This window comes from Gopherus evgoodei, chromosome 5 (assembly GCF_007399415.2).
Source record: "Gopherus evgoodei ecotype Sinaloan lineage chromosome 5, rGopEvg1_v1.p, whole genome shotgun sequence".
NCBI lineage: Eukaryota > Metazoa > Chordata > Testudines > Testudinidae > Gopherus > Gopherus evgoodei.
The window spans coordinates 108409746-108428349 of NC_044326.1; the positions used below are offsets into that span (position 1 = coordinate 108409746).

Genomic DNA, 18604 nt, shown 5'->3' on the forward strand with positions numbered 1-18604 from the left:
TTACACAGCTGGATTTAGGATTTTTTCCTCATGCCTTGCAAGCCCATAAAACAAGACAATGCAGGAATCACCTACACACTTCATTTTCAAGATTTACTTACTGACAGCTTTCTTTAATGTTAATACAAAAAGCAAGTCAACACCTTCAGCGAATAATACATTATACCGAGCTGATTAATGTTAAATTACCATGCATCATAGCCACAAAGTTAAAAATTAACTCTGGGAAAACAAAAAATCTGGAGTTCATGGACTGGAACATAATATTTTTAATTCACTTCTTTATAAAAGTTGACCATGCAATGACCAGAGTTTGCCAGCGTGTTTGCTGGATCCAGGAGCACTTGATTAATGGGTAGTGTAACCCTGGTGGGCGTCACCAACTGCAAGGAGTTTGTGATGAGTCTTTAAGCTCCTCAAGAGGTATCTGCAGGGCATCTGCCACCTTCTTCCTAAGATCCTGGAATTGACAAAAATAGTTGACCACCGATAGCGGTGGAGGCACGACTGCCTCGTTGGAGGCAATGAGATAGGGGTTAGAGGAGGTATCCTCTTTGGCTGCCCTATCCTCCAGTTCCTCAAGGGTTTCCTTGAGTTGGGAGTTTGATGGTGGAGACTGTGACACCCTAGTTTCCTTGTGCAGTTAAGCTGGAGGTCTAGCAAAACTGCTACTGATAATGCCACCTAAGGACCCCAGGATAGCCATGGAGACACCCGTATGGGAGATGGAGTGGTACCCAGGACTGACCCCACCAACCCTGACGTGGGTGAGGGTCTCTGTCAAAGTATGGGTTTGTGTAATGACGTGAAGGGGAACCTCACACTGATGAAGAGACTGATTGAATGTCTCCTTCATCCCCCTTCTCAGTGCCCTCCAATGAGGCTGCACCAGTAAAAAAGGGCAGAGAATCCTGTTGTACCAGAAAACAATAGTAGTGGAGACTGTTGTCTCAATACTGTGTTGTTTGGTACCCATACGCAGTGGGGACTCTGGCTGATTTAACACTGAGTAATGGAATTCTTGTGGTATACCAAGCAGGAGAGTATTGATACAGCAATTGACTTCAGTGGTACAACTGATTTGGGGCATGTAGGCACCAAGGCCAAAGGCATGTGCTTTAATTTTGTTGGTGAGACTGAAGTAGATTGTGTCCATCTGGATGTGCAAAATACTGTGGCCCTGCTGGCTCAGTGTTTCTCCAAAGTGCTCTGAGATCTCCCTGCTCTGCCGGTACTGGAGGAAGAATCTGTCACCTTTATGGTATTGAGTGTATAGGTTGAGGTTTCAGACACCATACACCTAGTAGGAGATTGGGTCTTCATGGGAGCTAGCTCCTTGTGATTGGAGACTGAGCTCTTCTTCAGAGCCTTCCCCTTGTTAGGTGAGGCCTTAGCCGAAGTTGAAGGGATGTGGGCTCGGTCTGGAGACAAATGTACAGTGTGGGAGTTTGATATGACTTGCAAGTGGGTTGAAGGGAGCACTCCATCATCATCAGCTTCAGTTTGGTCTCTGGATTCTTCTAAGCTCCAGATTTTAAAGCCAGGCAGAAGTTAAACTTCGGGGAGATATGGGACTCTCTCAAGCAAAGGATAAAACTTAGAATGGCCACAGCTGATTAGGATAGCCTCCTGACAAGGATGGTAGCATTTGGAGTCTGGCAAGCCAGACAACATGCCCCATCAGGCCAAATAAGCTCCCCAGAAAAAATGGGGGAGAAAAGAAAAACTGAAACCCCTTGCAACTATCTTAGGGTATGTCTACACAGCCAATGTTAAAACGCTGCCGTGGCAGCGCTTTAACGTGGCTGTGTAGTCGCGGCTCTAGTGCTGGTAGAGCGCTCTCCCAGAGCTGTAATAGAACCACCTTCACAAGGGGAATAGTTGTAAGTGGCAGTGTAGACAAGGCCTAATTCTACACCAACACCAATACCAACCTGAGCAAGAACTGCAAAACACGCTGATGCATACATGAGGTGGACATACTAGAGCTCTGTTTCAGGCTGAAGTGGCAGAGAAGAAACTGAATGCAGTTTGCCTGTACAGCCCTATGTATCCTGAGTGTGTGGCATGAGGCTGTATAGAGTCCATGCGCAGGCCAAACTGACACTGCTAATGAAAAATCTCCAATCAGTGGATTGAGGAGTGCATGCGCACCTGAAGTGGAACACCCATAGGGAAACTACTTGAAGAACTGGACTGCATAAATAAGCTCTAAGCTCATGGCTTAGAATTTTAGAATCTGCAACTCAGTGGTTTTCATTACAGACACCCAAACCATTTTTCCATATAGATCCTTTGTCGCAGGGCATCTATGCATCAAGGTTGATCTTGGAGGAGGCAGTGATACTGGGCCTCTCGAACCCCAGCACACAGAAGCACTGCTCAACTTCCTCAGCTGCTAATTTGACTACGGAATTGGTACAGCCTTTATGGCTTGATTCCATATTTAGGACTTCCATGGAATGATGCAAAAATCTGCACAGAATTCCTCTTTTCTTTGACAAGTCAGAAGACCTTCTCCCTTCCCCTTCCTGATAAGATCCACAAACTGAAAATCTCACCCATTCATCATATCTATCATCCTCAGTCCCCATGCCACTGAGAACAGAAAAGCCATTCACAACATGAAGAAAATCTTTAAGATTTAGGTGTGTCTGGACAGTTGATTTCTTATCCACACCTTGAGGTTCAACGATGTTAGAACATCTTTGACTCTTCAATATTGATAAGCAGAGATGCCTAAACAAGTGTTAATGTCTAACAATTCACAAAAGCAAATACATGCTCCAGGGAGACTGCAACAAATACCACATAACAATGAGAAGTCAGAAAGAACATAGACCCTCTTTTTTTGCAGCACACATTAAGGCTTGGCTGTCAAATGCTGACATTTGCAAACAGCCTCTTTTGAAGAGACAAAACTCTCCTCCCATGAGGAAGAAGAGAATTTTAGAATCTCTTCCAACCTAACATACACTTTCAGATGTAGTTCCTCAAAACAATCCTGACATTTGGGACAAGGGACAATTTTACTGTTTACTCTAAGCAAGTTGTTTTCAGTCAGTTGAATGCTCTTGATACTTTCATATATTGAATGTTTTTCCAACATAATTGAACGCACATTTTAGACAAACACAATTCATGTCATACAGGTAAGGCAAAATCCAAGTTATGGAACTGGATTTTCTCTTTGCATAGAATAGGATGGACACTTTAAAAAGAAGTCCTTCAGCTCTGTAAGGTAGATAATGAAAATTCAACATTCACATCATGCACCTTACCTTTCCCCTTCTCTTTTAAATGGGACCTCCAAGCACCATATTTATCCTCCTGTGATTCTGTCTCCCCCCTCCCCTGCCCCCCATGCCCCCTTTTTAGGCGATCTTAATCTCCCCATCAATGAAATCTTTTCTGTGGAGACACTCAGTTTATGTTGTGATCAGTTTTCCAAGGTAAAAGTTGCAATCCCAAAAATTATTTTTTGCCACAAAAGATTCCATGATGGGAGATGGAAGACTGAAGAGGCTGCTTTTTTTTTTTTTTTTTTTTAAGTGGCATTTTTCAGGAAGCCTATAGTGAAGGAAGTAATGTTTATATACTGTTTTTAAAAAAAATTTCAGAAGCACTCTACCACTCAAAGAAGATGGTGCAAAGCTAGAATAGTAGGCACTGTTAGTCTTAAATTACAATTTTGGAAAATAAATAAGCAACAGACAGCAACATTTTTCATTGCTAGTAGTTTAAAAGTAATTTTTTTTTCAAATGAGTTAAAATCAGATTTACTTTACAATGAAAGGTGACTAAGTTTTTAATTACTCACACCTTTTGGTTCACAAAACACCAGGATATTTGACAAACTTGGCATGTTACAGAAATACTTAAAATAAAAAATTGTTATTGCAGAATGGCTCAGTTAAATATTCAGACTAAATTCCTTGGGGCAGGGACTGCTCCCGTATGTCTGGAAAGCATGTACCATATCACGGGTATTACCAGGAATACAAGGAAGAATTTTACATTCCCAGTTGGATAACAAGATTCATGGTCACTTGTTTCTTCTGGCAGTAAGTTCAACTCATAGAACAGTTGAGGCGAAAAAAACCCCCGTTTCTTGCATTCTTAAGTTTAATTCTTGAGGAGGAAATTCAGTTCCTCCAGATGAATTTAACAGTTGTGCAAGGTCACGGTCACAGAGTGAAGTAGAGCCTTAGAATGCTCATGAAAATTTCACTGAGGGTTTCAAAGACTAGGATGAAAATCTTAACTTGACTACTCAACCCACTAGAAAAATGTTGAAGGCGTGGCACATATAAACTGCTGGTAATATTTAAGACCCAAACATTTTCAGTGAGGACTTGTACTTAAGTTTTGGGCCTAACCTATCTGATTTACTGACTAATCCTAACCAACATTAACGATTTATGACGTAGTTATTGCTCAACTATTGCCAAAGCAGCATAGATATTTATTCATTTTATTTAGAAAGGTATGCTTTACTATCCTTTAAGAAATCTTGAAAGATTACCACAGTAATACACTACACACTGCTACAGCGATACAACCTTTCAGTACTCTCCCATCCCTTTCCCCATCCAACATAGAAATCCAAACACCAAATTGGGAATTTTTACACAGTCTACTTTGAATAAAAACAGTAAATTGTCACACTGTCCTAGGGTTCGTGCAGCATAACAAGTTTTAGTTTAGAAGCTTTTAAAACATTTAAAAACAAGTAACACTATCCAACTTTTGTACAGCACTTATCAGTAGACCTCAAAACGCTTTACAAAAGCAGTACAGATTATCTATACTTTCACATTTACCGTCCTCCCTTTAGTAAACCAGGCTCTTACACTTCACACTTAACAGCACATTTTCTAAAATAAAATTCAGTGCCGTATATTTCTACCTAGGGAAGGGCACAGTGGGGTGGAGAGCTTTTAAAGTTAGACATATTCCTTAAGTATAAGATTTACTAGGTACACAACAAAGCACATTTAGTAAAAAGCTCAATGAACCATCTACGACAGTTTATGGTCAAATTAGCATTAAACAGCATCCATCTTGAATATAAATAAAGGAAACAAAGAAGCAGCAAACTAATAAGCAGACCTGAATAACTGAGCAGAGAAATGGAATATGAAGCGTCATGTACTATAATAAAACTTTGTCAACGGAATAATTTAGATGCAAGTAGTTCCACAAAAGAGGGCTGCTAATAGCCCCCCCTGACAAATTTGTACTATAAAATCAAATTACAATTGTGTAGTCACACTACAGTCCTGCACAAATGTGAGGGGATAGTCCTCCCCACTTAAGACATTGCCCCTGCTTAGTGACATTACAGGTAGATTGTCACTACACTGACAGTTCACAATTTCATTAGAGATGTGTCTGCTCTGTTAAAGGTACATTAGTTTTTATTGCCATAACACTAAAATAAATCAAGCTGTTTCCAGTCATTATTGATTTTAATACAAGCAGTAATTCTATAATTTCCATTTAAGAGAAAAAATGGTCCAGATTATGAAGACGACCCCATTTCTTGTAAATTATGTAGAGTTTGAGTTCACCCTAACTAGTGTTATACTGGTGAATTACGAGTGTGGGTAAGCTTTGTTCCCCATTCCGATAGCATTTTGCCAGAAAGAGGCAGATTTCAGTCTTAATGTAACAAGTTCCACAATGAGACAAAAATGCAGAGAACTCTTAGTGAGAATGTGAAACTGACAAACTGCACAATAAGTTTGTAAGTAAATTGAAAATGAGGCAAAGACCACATACATAGCTCTTCAGGATCTTCACATACCATTTAATAAATGGTAAGAATTTAAGAGACTAGTCTAACTGCACACCACTCATTAGCCTTAAGATGATATGTTGTATTTTCGGAATGATGAAAAGAGAAGTTTGTTAGGAAGTACTCCTTTAAACGGTTGTACAACTTTATATACTAGCCTCTTCTAAGATTTTCTCCCACTGGCCCCTATGAAGTCAGTTCAACCTCCAGCACCTCTGCCCAGTCATCTGCATCAACTGCTCCAGCCAGAAGAAAATTTGTCATTGGTATGGAAGACATGATAGCAGATTGTTACATTTTATCCCCTTATACCATTTTTCTTTAATGGGTTTTATTGATACTTCTCATACAGTAATTACATGATTTTACACAGAATCATTCACTTCAGTGCTTGAGATGCACAACATGGCCTAATAGAACACGAGAGTGGGACTCTGGAGACCTAGGATCTATTCTTGGCTCTGCCACTGGCCTATTGAGTGACTGTAGACAAGTCTCTCTCTCTCTCTCCTTCGCCCCCCCGCCCAAATCTGTAAAATGTAGAGAATACCACCATCCTTTGGTAATGTGCTCTGAGATCTCCTGATGAAAACTGCTATACCAGAGGTAGTTATGCTGCTCTGGCTGCCACCTGAATCCAGATGGCTTTTGCCCTGCGTCTTTTGCAACTTCTCCCTCGAATTCTGTGTACGCTGACCAAGAACCTGCACAACACACTATTATCAATTAGACTGATCATTTTAAGAAAAACAATAGCCAAACCAGTGTAATTCCACTTTGGAATATGGTGCTAGCTATTAGATTTATTAAAATTTTGTAATTACCATAGTGATAAACTATAGTTCCATATTAATCTCTCTTGGAAGACACACTACAATTGAAGCCACAGTAGAGACTGCCTTGTCACAAGTACAAATATTTACTGTAAAGATGGAGGAAATAAAAGGACAAATCTAGTTGTCTAAAAGACAATTCACTGTACACATTTTATTTACAGTTTTGTACACTGTCTTAATATGAATGGGACTGCTTGTCTACTTGAGCCATTTTTAACCAAAGAATATAACCTAAGTAATACAAAGTGTTAAAATACAGCATAAGATACAAAAACAGACATACTATTTCTAGTAAGGAATGTAAATTTATGGTGTTACATTTTAAAAAATCCACAATTATGTTTAGGAAATCACACAAACATAGATCACTGATTTGACTGAAATGCATAAGTCTGTAGCAAAGCTTTGATGTTACAAAAAACAAAAAGTTACCAAAGAATGCACAAAATTAATGTTTATTCCACCTTTGTCATATTCCCAGAACCTTCACCAATGTTACATGAGCAAGAACAACTGAAATCAGAGTATCACTAATGTTATCAATTAGGGAAACAAATAAATTAAGTCTAGCAGCCATCAGCATAGGTTACAGCAAAGACAATGCTGTATTAAGAAAATTGCTAGAAAATTCTATGCACCATACTTTTTTTTCCAAACCAGCAAAATATGTCACTGCATACAATGCAAATATAAAACAGAAGTAAATTTTTCTGTAAGGTATAAAGATGCATTTTCTTTTCTGAATATTGTGGATAAACAAATGTTTTTGTAATAGTAATGTCCTACTAAGCTATTAGAGTGGGCCAGGAAAACCTTTATGGATTCTGGGGGTAATGTGTACTGAAATCCTTTGATTGAATAATGGTTACTTCAGCCAAAATAGAAAAAAAATTGAACACAGAAGTACAAGACAAAGGCGAATGAGACTTCTCACAAATCTTAGCAACATTTAGATGGAAATCAAATTTAAACGCAGTCCACTCTGCTTTTGCAGAGGCTTTGGTTCAGCTCCCAAATCTCGATTGCTTGACGCAGTCTCCTATGAAAGAATACGCAGAAGGTGTCTTCTTAAACAACAAACCTATTTTTAGTGGTGGAGCCGCTCTTAGTAGCTGTGTCTGCATGAGACTGATAGCCAAGCACTATCTTTGGAGGAAGTCCTAATCTTTCCTTGTATACTCTCCTAAAGAAACAAAAAAATAAAACACCAGAAGTTTTTAAGTAACACTCTCAGGGATAGTAAATCAAGTTATTTCCTTTCAGAGCTGCTGACATTTTAATGAAGAAAGACAAATTTCTATTTAGAAACAATGCTGCTTAAATATTTCTGTACTTATGTATACTTTTAAAAAACAATATCCTGTTTTTGTACAAAGTTCAACTGCTCCTGCTACTTCTGTTTCTCACTTCAAATCAAATCTAAATTACATCATTTATTGCAGAGATAAGTTATCTTCACTAGGATAAGGAGGACTTGGAAAAATAAGCAGCAGGCCCAGATACTTGTCAGAGATCAAAGATCCACCCTATCATGCTGATATACTGGCAAAAACAAACATAAGCTTTTTTTTTTTTAATTATTATTATTATTATAAAGTTTAAGATTTCCATGAAGCATGTATCAGAATTTGTTACTAGTTTCAGAATGGGTAGAATATTTGATTTTGATATAATCTGAAATTGATTAGAATATTGAACAAAATGTGATCAAAAGCTCAAAGAATAAATTGTATCAACTTAGTCACTGCCACAGGAACTTCATGTACAGTAACTTCTCACTTAATGTTGTAGTTATGCTCCTGAAAAATGCGACTAAGTGAAAGGATGTTACGCGAATCCAATTTCCTCCTAAGAATTAATGTAAATAGGGGGGAATAGGTTCCAAGGAATTTTTTTTTTGCCAGACAAAAGCATTATATACAGTTTAAAAAAGCATTTTAATACTACACTGGGGGGGAGTAGTGTGCATGTGCTGTTTGTTTACAAACATACTGTACGTACAGTACAGTACTATAGTTGGAAGGTGCCCCTGTCTTACCCTACACAGGCACAGCCCACTGGCACTGGAGAGGAGGCAGGCAAGGAGGCTGAAGGTGCTGTACACTGGGAGAAGCACACTGCGCAGCAGCGACAGATTCCCCTCCTCTGCAAGCATCAGGGGTGGGGGGCGCTCAACCCTCAGCCTGCCCACTCCCCCCTTCTCCAAGCCCCCATCCTTGACCAGCCTCCTCCTTACCCCCCCACCTCCTCCCCCTTTACTTCCCATGCTGCATTTTCACTCCTCCCCCCTCCCTCCGCTCCCTTCTAAACTCTGCAAGCCACGCCAGCAGGAGGCAGGGGAGGTGTGGGGGGGGGAGGCATGATGAGTCCTCGCTCTGCCCCAGGTGGGAGGGGTGGGAGAGGAGGAAGGTCTAGGCACGCAGGCTCCCTCTCCCTCCTGCCCAGGGCAATCAGCTGGCTTGCGGCGTTCTGGAGGGAGGGGGAGCCTGCATGCTGAGTCGTCGCTCCACCCCACTCCCTCCTGCTCCCGAAAAGCCACAAGCCAGTTGATTGGCCGGGGGGGGGGAGGGGAGAGGAAGGTGCTGATCCATGGGGTCTGCCAGCAGGCGGGAGGTGTGGTGGGGGGCAGGGGCCATAGGGAGGCTGCCAGCTGTGGAGGAAGCAGGCAGCCAAACAACGTAAGAGTGGAGCATTGCACAGCTTTAAATGAGCATGTTCCCTAATTGATCAGCAACAAAACGATGAAACAACATTAACTGGGATGATTTAAAGTGAGGAGTTACCGTATTTTCCTTTGAACAGGTTTTCCAAAAGCTATTATGTTATGGCAAAACTAGTCGATCAGCCCATTGACAACAGTTTTGGGGGCACAAGAGAAGACATTGATCCTAGAACTTTGGTTCAGTTCTAGATAAGAGGGACAACTACTACCTAAATACACTCCCCTAAACGTTCCTTGATAGTATTTGAATTATATCATTCCTAACTGCCTTTAACTTGCGAGCTCTGACCAGATCATAGAACAAAGTGTTATAACTGCAGGCTATTATCAGAAACTATATGAAATTCTATTGGTACAATTGCAACTTGAACTGATATTTAGAGTAAGCGATTAACGGAATCATAACTAGCCAATTTTATTCTGACTTCTTTACACTTGAGAGTTAAATTTTCAGCGGCACCAATGGCGGCAGTATAATGTTACACTGTTACTGGATGGGAAATACAGGCAATATAAATGAGGTCAGGTAAAATCATTGAGATACTTTGTGCTGTCTTCACTGCTACCTTGTGGCTAGTTTTCCATTTTGGTGATCTTAGACATTTTTAAATTTAACTTAGGCCCTGTCTACACTGGCAAGTTTGTGCAGTAAAGCAGCTTTCTGCATCGTAACTTCTGAGCAACTTAGTGCACAGAAACTGCGCAGTTGCAGCGCTGTAAAAAAAACAACAAAAAAAAAACCACCCTGCAAGAGGCATACAGCGCTATGGTGCCAGTGTAGACACCCTGGTTGATTACAGCACTGCTACTGACCTCCGGGAGGTGTCCCACACTGCCTGTTCTTGCCTCTCCGGACATCAGTTTGACCTCTACTGCTCTGCCCTCAGGTGACCAACCGTCACCCCCACCCTATAAATTCCTTTGGAATTTTGAAAATCCACTTCCTGTTTGCTCAGTCATGTGTGCAGTGATTTCAGTGCATTTTTCCAGATAGCCATGCCTGCTCCATGCACCAGGCGATCCCCACCTGGAGCAATGCCAAGCTGCTGGACCTCTTCAGCATTTGGGAAGAGGAGGCTGTCCAGTCCCAGCTGCGCTCCAGCTGTAGTAATTATGCCGCCTATGGACAGATTTCATGATGCATGACAGAAAGGGGCCATGACTAGGACACACTGCAGTGCAGAGTTAAAGTGAAGGAGCTGTGGAATGCCTACCACAAGGCACAGGAAACAAACAAGCAGCAGATTCTATGAAGCACGGGATGCAATACTCGGTGGTGACCCCACCTCCACTGTGAAGGCCACTATGGATACTTCGGTGGTTCACATACCAGTCGAGAGTGGACCGAGTCAGGAGGAGGAAATTTTGGACGAGGATGTGGAGGGGGACCCAGAGGCAGAGGATGATTCAGCGGTCAGAGATGCACGTAGCCAGGAGGTCTTTTATACCCCGGAGGAGGCTAGCCAGTCACAGCTGTCAGATCTTGGCGAAGCGCAAACAGGAGAGGACCCCCGTGGTAAGTGGATTTGATTTTGGGAATTGCTGAAGCAAGTTGTTGGGGGCAGGAGGGTTGCAGAAAGCAGGCTTGTGTCTGTATGATGTGCATACCACCACATGCCTAGTCTGAACGACGGAACAGGTTGTTGATTGACTCCCTCACTTCACAGGAATCTGCCTCAGATTTCCAGGGAACTCCCATGGAGATTCTGGGCAATCCTCTGCTGCAAGTTCTTGCCCCATTAACTGTAACTTTCTCGAGTCACTCTGCCATCACTGGATGTGTGTGTGCGGGGCATTGCTGCACACAAGTGAGCTACACAGAGTCCAGGGCAGAAGCCGCAGGCTTGGAGAAGACCCTCCCTTGATTCCCTACTCACCCTCAGCCACGAGATATCTTCCACAATGAATATAGCCTGTGGAAAATGTGGGGACAAGAATGATTATCAGCTCTCATAGTGCTGACTCTCTCCAGTGTACCATAGGGTCCAGGAACGCTGATTTGCTCTGCCTCTGCAGCTACTCACCATTTTGGGGGTCTTGTGGCTCATGTGGCTCATGTGTGCTTGCCTGAGGTCAGCCAGTTAGTGGCAGGTGTGAGAGTACTGGCTGTGCTTTAAATCACTTAATCAGTGTTGTGTGTGTTGCAAACAATACCGTTTGTGTAAAATGTGGAGTTTTAGCGTCAAAGAGATGACCTTGGGAATCCAGCCTCCCTCTTTGTTATCGCCAGTAAACGGCTGTGCAGAATTAGAAAACAGCCAAGAACCACCAAGGAGGACTTTCTGTTTTATGCTATGATGCACTCTGCGGCCGAAAAACAGGAACTGAAGGAGTGGTGGGACAGCGAGAAGAAGGCCTGAAAGGAGAACACGGCATTTCACTCCTCCCCTGTAAGAGTCCAACACTGCGGACTTCCACTACCCACTGCACTCAACACTCATCCCTCAGCAGTTTGGCTCTGCTGAAGTACAGTACTTGCTGCACTGTACTCCAAAGGAGAAGGTTGGATATGATCCCTGTACATACACAAATCTTTACCCTTCCCGAGACCCCACCTCCTCCTGGGACCTTCCCTTCCCCCATCCCCCTCAGTGCTGATGTGTTATTTTGTTTGACTCTTCTCCGGTTGTTTTTTTTAATAAAAGAATTGTGTTGGTTTGAAAGCAATCTTTATTCTATTAATTGAAAGCAAACAGAGCCCTGCGAAGCAACAGACAATTATCTTAAACCTTCACATTGCATCATCTGCACCAATCATAATCACTAGCATTATAAGCACTCAGTAATGACTCCTGAGCATAGCAACAAATATTAGTGGCTTTCAGCTTCAAATTGCTGCCTCAAGGCATTCCTGATCCTTATGGTCCCATACTGCGTCCGTCTAACAGCCCTTGTCTCTGGTTGTTCAGATTCAGTCTCCAGGCACTGAGCCTCAGCGGTCCATCCCCGAGTAAAGCTTTTACCCTTCCCTTCACAAATATTATGGAGCATACAGCACGCGGCTATAAGCATAGGAATACTGTCAATGGCCAGGTCTAGCTTCCATAAAGGCAGCACCAGCGGGCTTTTAAATGGCCAAAAGCACACTCAGTCATTCTGCACTTGCTAAGCCTGTTGCTGAACTGCTCCTTGCTGTTGTCAAGGTGCCCCACGTATGGCTTCATAAGCCACAGCATTAAGGAGTAGGCGGGGTGTCCCAGGATCACAGTGGGCATTTCGATTTCCCCTATGGTGATCTTCTGGTCTGGAAAGAAAGTCCCTGCTTGCAGCTTCCCAAACAGGCCAGTGTTCTGAAAGATGCATGCATCATGCACCTTTCTGGACCAGCCTGTGTTAATGCAAAGCCATCCACAATGTCACGCACGTTGCCTAGAGTCATGGTCTTTCCGAGCAGGGTGCAATTAATGGCCCTTCACACTTCTGTCAACATGAGTCCAATGGCTGACTTTTTCACTCCGAACTGGTTAGCGACCAATAGGTAGCAGTCTGGAATAGCCAGCTTCCATAGTGCAATTGCCACACGCTTCTCCAACAGCAGGACAGCTCTCATTCTCACGTCCTTGCGCTGCAGGGCTGGGGTGAGCTCATCACACAGTCCCATGAATGTGGTTTTCCATGTGCGAAAGTTCTGCAGCCACTGCTCGTCATCCCAGACATGCATGACTATGTGATCCTACCACTCAGTACTTGTTTCCCCGATTCCAAAAGTGGTGTTCCACTGTGGCCAGCACTTCCATGAATGCCACAAACAAACAAACAAACAATCTCGTGTTGCAGACAGTATGCGTGGCGAGATCAATTTGGCACTTCTCTTGCCTTCATAGTTTAAGGAATAACTCCACCGCCACTTGTGACCTGTTAGTCAGAGCGAGCAGAATAGAGGTCAACAGTTCGGAATCCATTCCTGCAGCCTGAACAGGCAGAGAGCACAGTACACAAACCATTGAAAGATGGCGCCAAATGCAGACGGAAGCACAGGGATTGCTGGGATGCGAAGCAATGCATCACGAGGCACTGGGACAGGACCCAGGATGCCCCACGGCCCTCTCTGCCTTCCCACATCTTAGTGGCAGAAGAGGGAGAGATGCTCTGTAGGATAGCTGCCCAGAATGCACTGCTCCGAATACTGCTGCAAGTGCCACAGGTAAGAACACGCTACTGCGCAGGCAGCTGATAGCATGAAGACACAGCAGTGGTTTCCCTTCAGCGCTCTGAGTGGTGCTGTAACTCTGCTAGTGTAGACATACCCTTAGTGTTTGTTAATACCATGCTGATGCATACTTAGGATGGTGTCCTGGAGTACCAAAACATCTGCACCGAAGTTCAGCAATTCACTGTGCCTATCACTGAAGAGTTGCCCCCAAAATTAATAAAAGAGATGGCATAGTAGTGAAGTGACTGCTACATGTAAGGGAGATCTCACTGGACTTAATATGGTAAATTGTTCTGCTGGTCACAGAACAGGAAATCAGAATGCAAAATTGAACATAAGTCAACATGCACTGTTTGTAGTTAGAAAAATCTAACCAAGAAAAAAAAAAAAGACCACCACTCCATTTGAATTTTCTTGAGTTCTCTAAAGAAAAAAGTACCTAATCAGGCTGGAAAAATATGCAATTTCCTTTTCTGGAAATACTGCAATTAGTTTTCTTTCAGAAGAGAAGACAATTTTAATCAAGTCTAGTTTTTTTTAAGCTGACCAGTAATAAAAACAATTTGTACTTTAAAATTTAAACTGCAAGAAGTTATAAGAATTCCATCAATATTTGCTAAGATGAGGAGGCAACATTCAGCACATTACCTAAAAGTCAACTCTTGGGCTCCAGGACATTTATTCCTGCCATGATTTTAGCTCCCAGCCTGCTATTATGTCCCTTGCCCAGAACGATGCAAGGCAGATGACATTACTGAAACACCCAGCTAGTTTTCTCTTTTGAGATTATGTAAAAGGGTGAGAGGATGAGAAAGCAGCTTTAAAGTAATAGAATATATAGTTTTTCGAAGTGTTTTTTAAAAAAGCACACCCCCCCCAACAAGATGTCATCAGATATGTTTTTACTTGTTTTATTGAAAGTGACTCTTAGATACCTGCTTCAGAATAGGCTTACTCCATGTTCTGTAATGGCTGGGACATCATCAACCTAGTGTATACTGGTATATTTCAGTGGAGCTTGAGTTAGCTAGCCACAATGCCTCATCCAGAAGAGTTAATGAAGCTTTCACCACCGATCTGCTTCCCATTTATTCATGTTTTCTTTGCAAAAGGTACAAGGAGGGACACTCAAGTAGTTCAGACAATCTACTGTAGGTCTATCCTTCAAATCCATTCAAGATTCACAGTCTGTAGGTGCACGTGACAATGTGTGCACAACTTGTTTTGTACTGACTTTTTTTTAAAAACTCGTTAAGACACTGATCAGTAGGCCATACTACAGAAGATTTTCCTTTGCCCCCAAAATACATTGTCCAGACTGTACCCACTGATCTCAAAATGAAGATCAGCATTAGCATGATATCTCCGACTGAACTACCCAAATTTAAAAGGTATTTAGGTATTAAAGATTATTAAAGGTATTAAAGAATACAGTCATGTGTATTAAGTCTAAGGCACTCAATAGCAATCATCACTTACCCTATATGCGTAACAGCATCCCTGTTTTCACATTCAGTTGTCCATATTGCTATTTTATCACCCTTAGCTCTAACATTAACAACAGCTCCACATACGTCATCGCTGTAGTCATCAAAGGACTCTCCGATAAGGCACAGCAGCTACAAAATAAAGACCAACTATTAAAGGGAGGTAAACAACCTCAAATAAAATAGTATTTTATTGTTGAATCTTCCATTTTTATAAAGCAGATTCATATTAGACATTATTGTATTAAATTTCTGGTGTACTGAAAGCCTCTTACACATGGAGACAAACCATTTTCATTCTGAATGATCGAAACACTAAATATCAATGACTAAATTATGCTAAAATTAGAATAAGAAAGGTTTAGCTGCATAGCAGTGGAGTTCCCTTATTTCTTTTTAGGTGGGATGTTTTGTTTGAGGTTTTCCATCTATCTATAGGCTTCATAGCTGAAACCTTTCTAGTACAATCGCTTTAATTAAAAGATCAATAACTCAGACATAGGTTAGGGGTTTGTTATAGAAGTGGGTGGATGAGATTCTGTGGCCTGCATTGTGCAGGAGGTCAGACTAGATGATCGTAATGGTCCCTTCTGACCTTAATGTCTATGAGTCTATGTTCTCTCCTCTGCCAAGCCCTCCACACATGCCACAGTCATGCCCTCCATCTCCTCCCAAATCTCCAGAACTGTTTCTCTACATAGCCCATCATCTTGAAATTCCCATCATCCTCCCAAATACTCTTTCTGCTTCTTCTCTATACATCTTTTCAGGTATTTGGAGGATCCCTCTTGCGCCACGCAGCCCCACCAACTATACATTTTAGAAGTGGTTTGGCTGAGGATTCATGTGCGGTTGCTATGGAGAGATGCAACATATATTCTTTCCCCAGGGGCTAAGTGCACCACCTTTGCTGCACACTCAGCTTTAATGCATGGGAGCCACGGATCAAGCTTGGATCAAACTCCAAGGCACTGCAAACAGCTCACTGCGCCAACCCATGTTGTGACTGTACCCTGAACCACGGAGTGCACATGATAATGCTCCCTGTGCACAATATTTACACAAATGCAGGTACTGCACAGAGATGTTTACTTGCTATGATGGACCAACATGGAGACCCCTCAGAGTTGGAATGGAAAGGTTAAAATCTTCTCTTGGTGTAGGAAGAGGAAGCTGATAGTAATGATTATAAAATCAGAAGCTAGGAATTGTAGAAAACTAATAAGAGAAGCAAAGGTACATATGGAAAAAAAAAATTCTGACCAGCAGACTTAAGGACAATAAAGAGTTTTCTTTAGTACACTAGGAACAAAGAATCCTGACAATGGTATTGGTCTGTTACTAGATGGAAATTATCAATAATAATGTAGAAAAGGCAGAAGTGTTTAATATTTCTGTTCTGTATTTGGGGGGGAAAAAACAGATGAAGTAACCTCATGATAGGGTGATAATGCTTTCCACTAGGATCTCTGGAAGATGTTAAAACAGCTACAAAAATTAGACATTTTTAAATCAGCAAGTCTGGATAATTTACATTCCAAGGTTTTAAAAGAGCTGTGTGAGGAGTTCGCTGGACCATTCACGTCGATTTTCTTGAAGGCTTGGAACACTGAGGAAGTTCTACAAGAGTAAACAGGACAACCTGGGTAATGATCCATCTGTCAATCTGACACTGGTCCCAGGCAAGACAGTGGAGCGGCTGATACAGGACTCAATTAATAAAGAATTAAAAGGAGGGTAAATAAAATTAGTGGCAATCAACATGGGTTTATGGAAAATAGATCCTGTCAAAATAACTTTTTTTTTTTTTTTGGAGAAAATTGTAAATTTGGTTGATAAAAGGTAATAGTGTTGATGTAATATGCTTAGACTTCTTTGAGGCATTTTACTTGGTACTAGCACAACATTTTGATTAAAACTCTATTATAATAAAATTAACATGGCACACATTAAATTAATTAAAAGCTGGCTAACAGATAGGCCTCAAAATGAAATTGTAAATGGGAAATCATCATCATCTGCCTTAAGACATGTGCAATAAGTTACTAGCAACTGAACAGTTCACTTCCCTAACCTTTGTTTTTATGTTGAAACAGGAAAGTTAAATATTTTGTATTTTCTGTTTATAAAATGTTTGAAAGCAATGCCATGTTTCTTGGATTTTTCATAATGTTTAGGTAGCAGAGAAGTAAACCAAGTGTTGATCACGATGGTGTGATTACATTACATCGAGAAACAGTATACTATCTCCCTGTAGTTTTTAAACTATAACTCTCGGGACTGGAAAGTTTCTCTTATGCAATATTTGTTATGGCGTATGAGAAATAGCCATTAGCCTGAAGATGCTCATCTTGTGACTCTGCAACTGCATAAGGCCTTTGGGACACATCACAAGGCTCTTGTGGTGCCCATGGACCTGATGGATGTGACACCCTCTCCACCACCACCTTTTCAGTTTCACTCAAAGCGGCATGCAAAATGGAGTATATGCACCAAAACCACTTGGATCTCTGTGTCCTTCCAGGCAGAAATAAGAAGTGACAGCAACAGATTCTGGGGTGCAGTGAGGCCGCCTTATGTCAGCAGCCATATCACACCCTAAAGCAGAGGTAGTCAATAGGCAGACTGTGGGCCAAATCCAGACCACCAGAGGCTTTTGAATGGACTGTGAACTTTTTATTTACTTATTATCATTGTTATTTTTGTATTATTTTCTCTGGAGTCTGGACTTTGATCAAGAAATCTGGACCTTGACAAAAAATAAGTGATTACCCCCTTTAAAGCCAAAACTGGTCACCAGATCCCAGTGTAGGACAGTCCAGCAGAAGAGCTGGTATAACAATTCTTATGCAAACCCCTGTTTTGCTGCTGGTGTATAGCCAGGGCTCCCCTCTGCTCCATTTTATGCCAAGCAGCCATATCATTCCTTGAGCCATAGGCAATCAGCATAATTTAGCCTTTAGATTGCGCTAAATTATACTGGGCGCTGGCCCCTCACCAAGCTGCAATGTCATAAAGCTTACTGTCTCTAGCCAGAAGCGATCAAGATCATTTCTTCTCTGCTGTTTAGTTAGTGTAATTAGCCATCGTCCTCCTCGCTTATTTTTCTCGTCTTCCCACATAGGTTCAATCCCATCCTACAAAATGTAGAGTAAGACAGTAAATGGCAAAATCTCATTTGTATTTTATTATACAACACAAAAGAGGAAGTAACATTTAAATCGCAACAAAAGAACAGACTTTACAGTTTAAGAATAGTAATGATTTTTCCCCACAGAGTACCTTATTCTAGGGTAGGAACACTGAATACTAAGAGCAACACCAGTTTCATGCTAAATAGTAACAGAGAAATTTAGGAACTAAAAATTTAATATTTCCTAGATGGCTGAATTCTTATTTGTATAGTAAAGTCATGAATAAATAACTTGAAGTCTGCTACAGAATGCTCCATGTAAACTGGTTCAAATACAGCCCAGGTGAGACATTTGTTTAGTCCTGTTTGAAACTGGGCAACATAACCAGTAATTAAAAACAAGGGGGTATGCCTACACTGCAAACTAAAACCTGTGGCACTGAGTTTCAAAACCGGGTCAACTGACCACAGCT

General features: G+C 41.6%; 1 protein-coding gene across 1 annotated transcript in view; it reads right to left on the reverse strand.

Moving 5' to 3' along the window:
- Window positions 1-6565: 6565 nt before the first annotated feature.
- EIF4E (eukaryotic translation initiation factor 4E) overlaps window positions 6566-18604 on the reverse strand; it is a 39442-nt gene continuing 27403 nt past the window's right edge. Inside the window, exons 5-7 of the mRNA XM_030564414.1 lie at window positions 18022-18135; window positions 14991-15130; window positions 6566-7819 (exon numbers count right to left, since the gene is read on the reverse strand). Of these exons, the coding sequence (XP_030420274.1) occupies window positions 7705-7819; window positions 14991-15130; window positions 18022-18135 (369 nt within the window). The 3' untranslated portion in view covers window positions 6566-7704. The remainder of the gene's footprint in view (window positions 7820-14990; window positions 15131-18021; window positions 18136-18604) is intronic.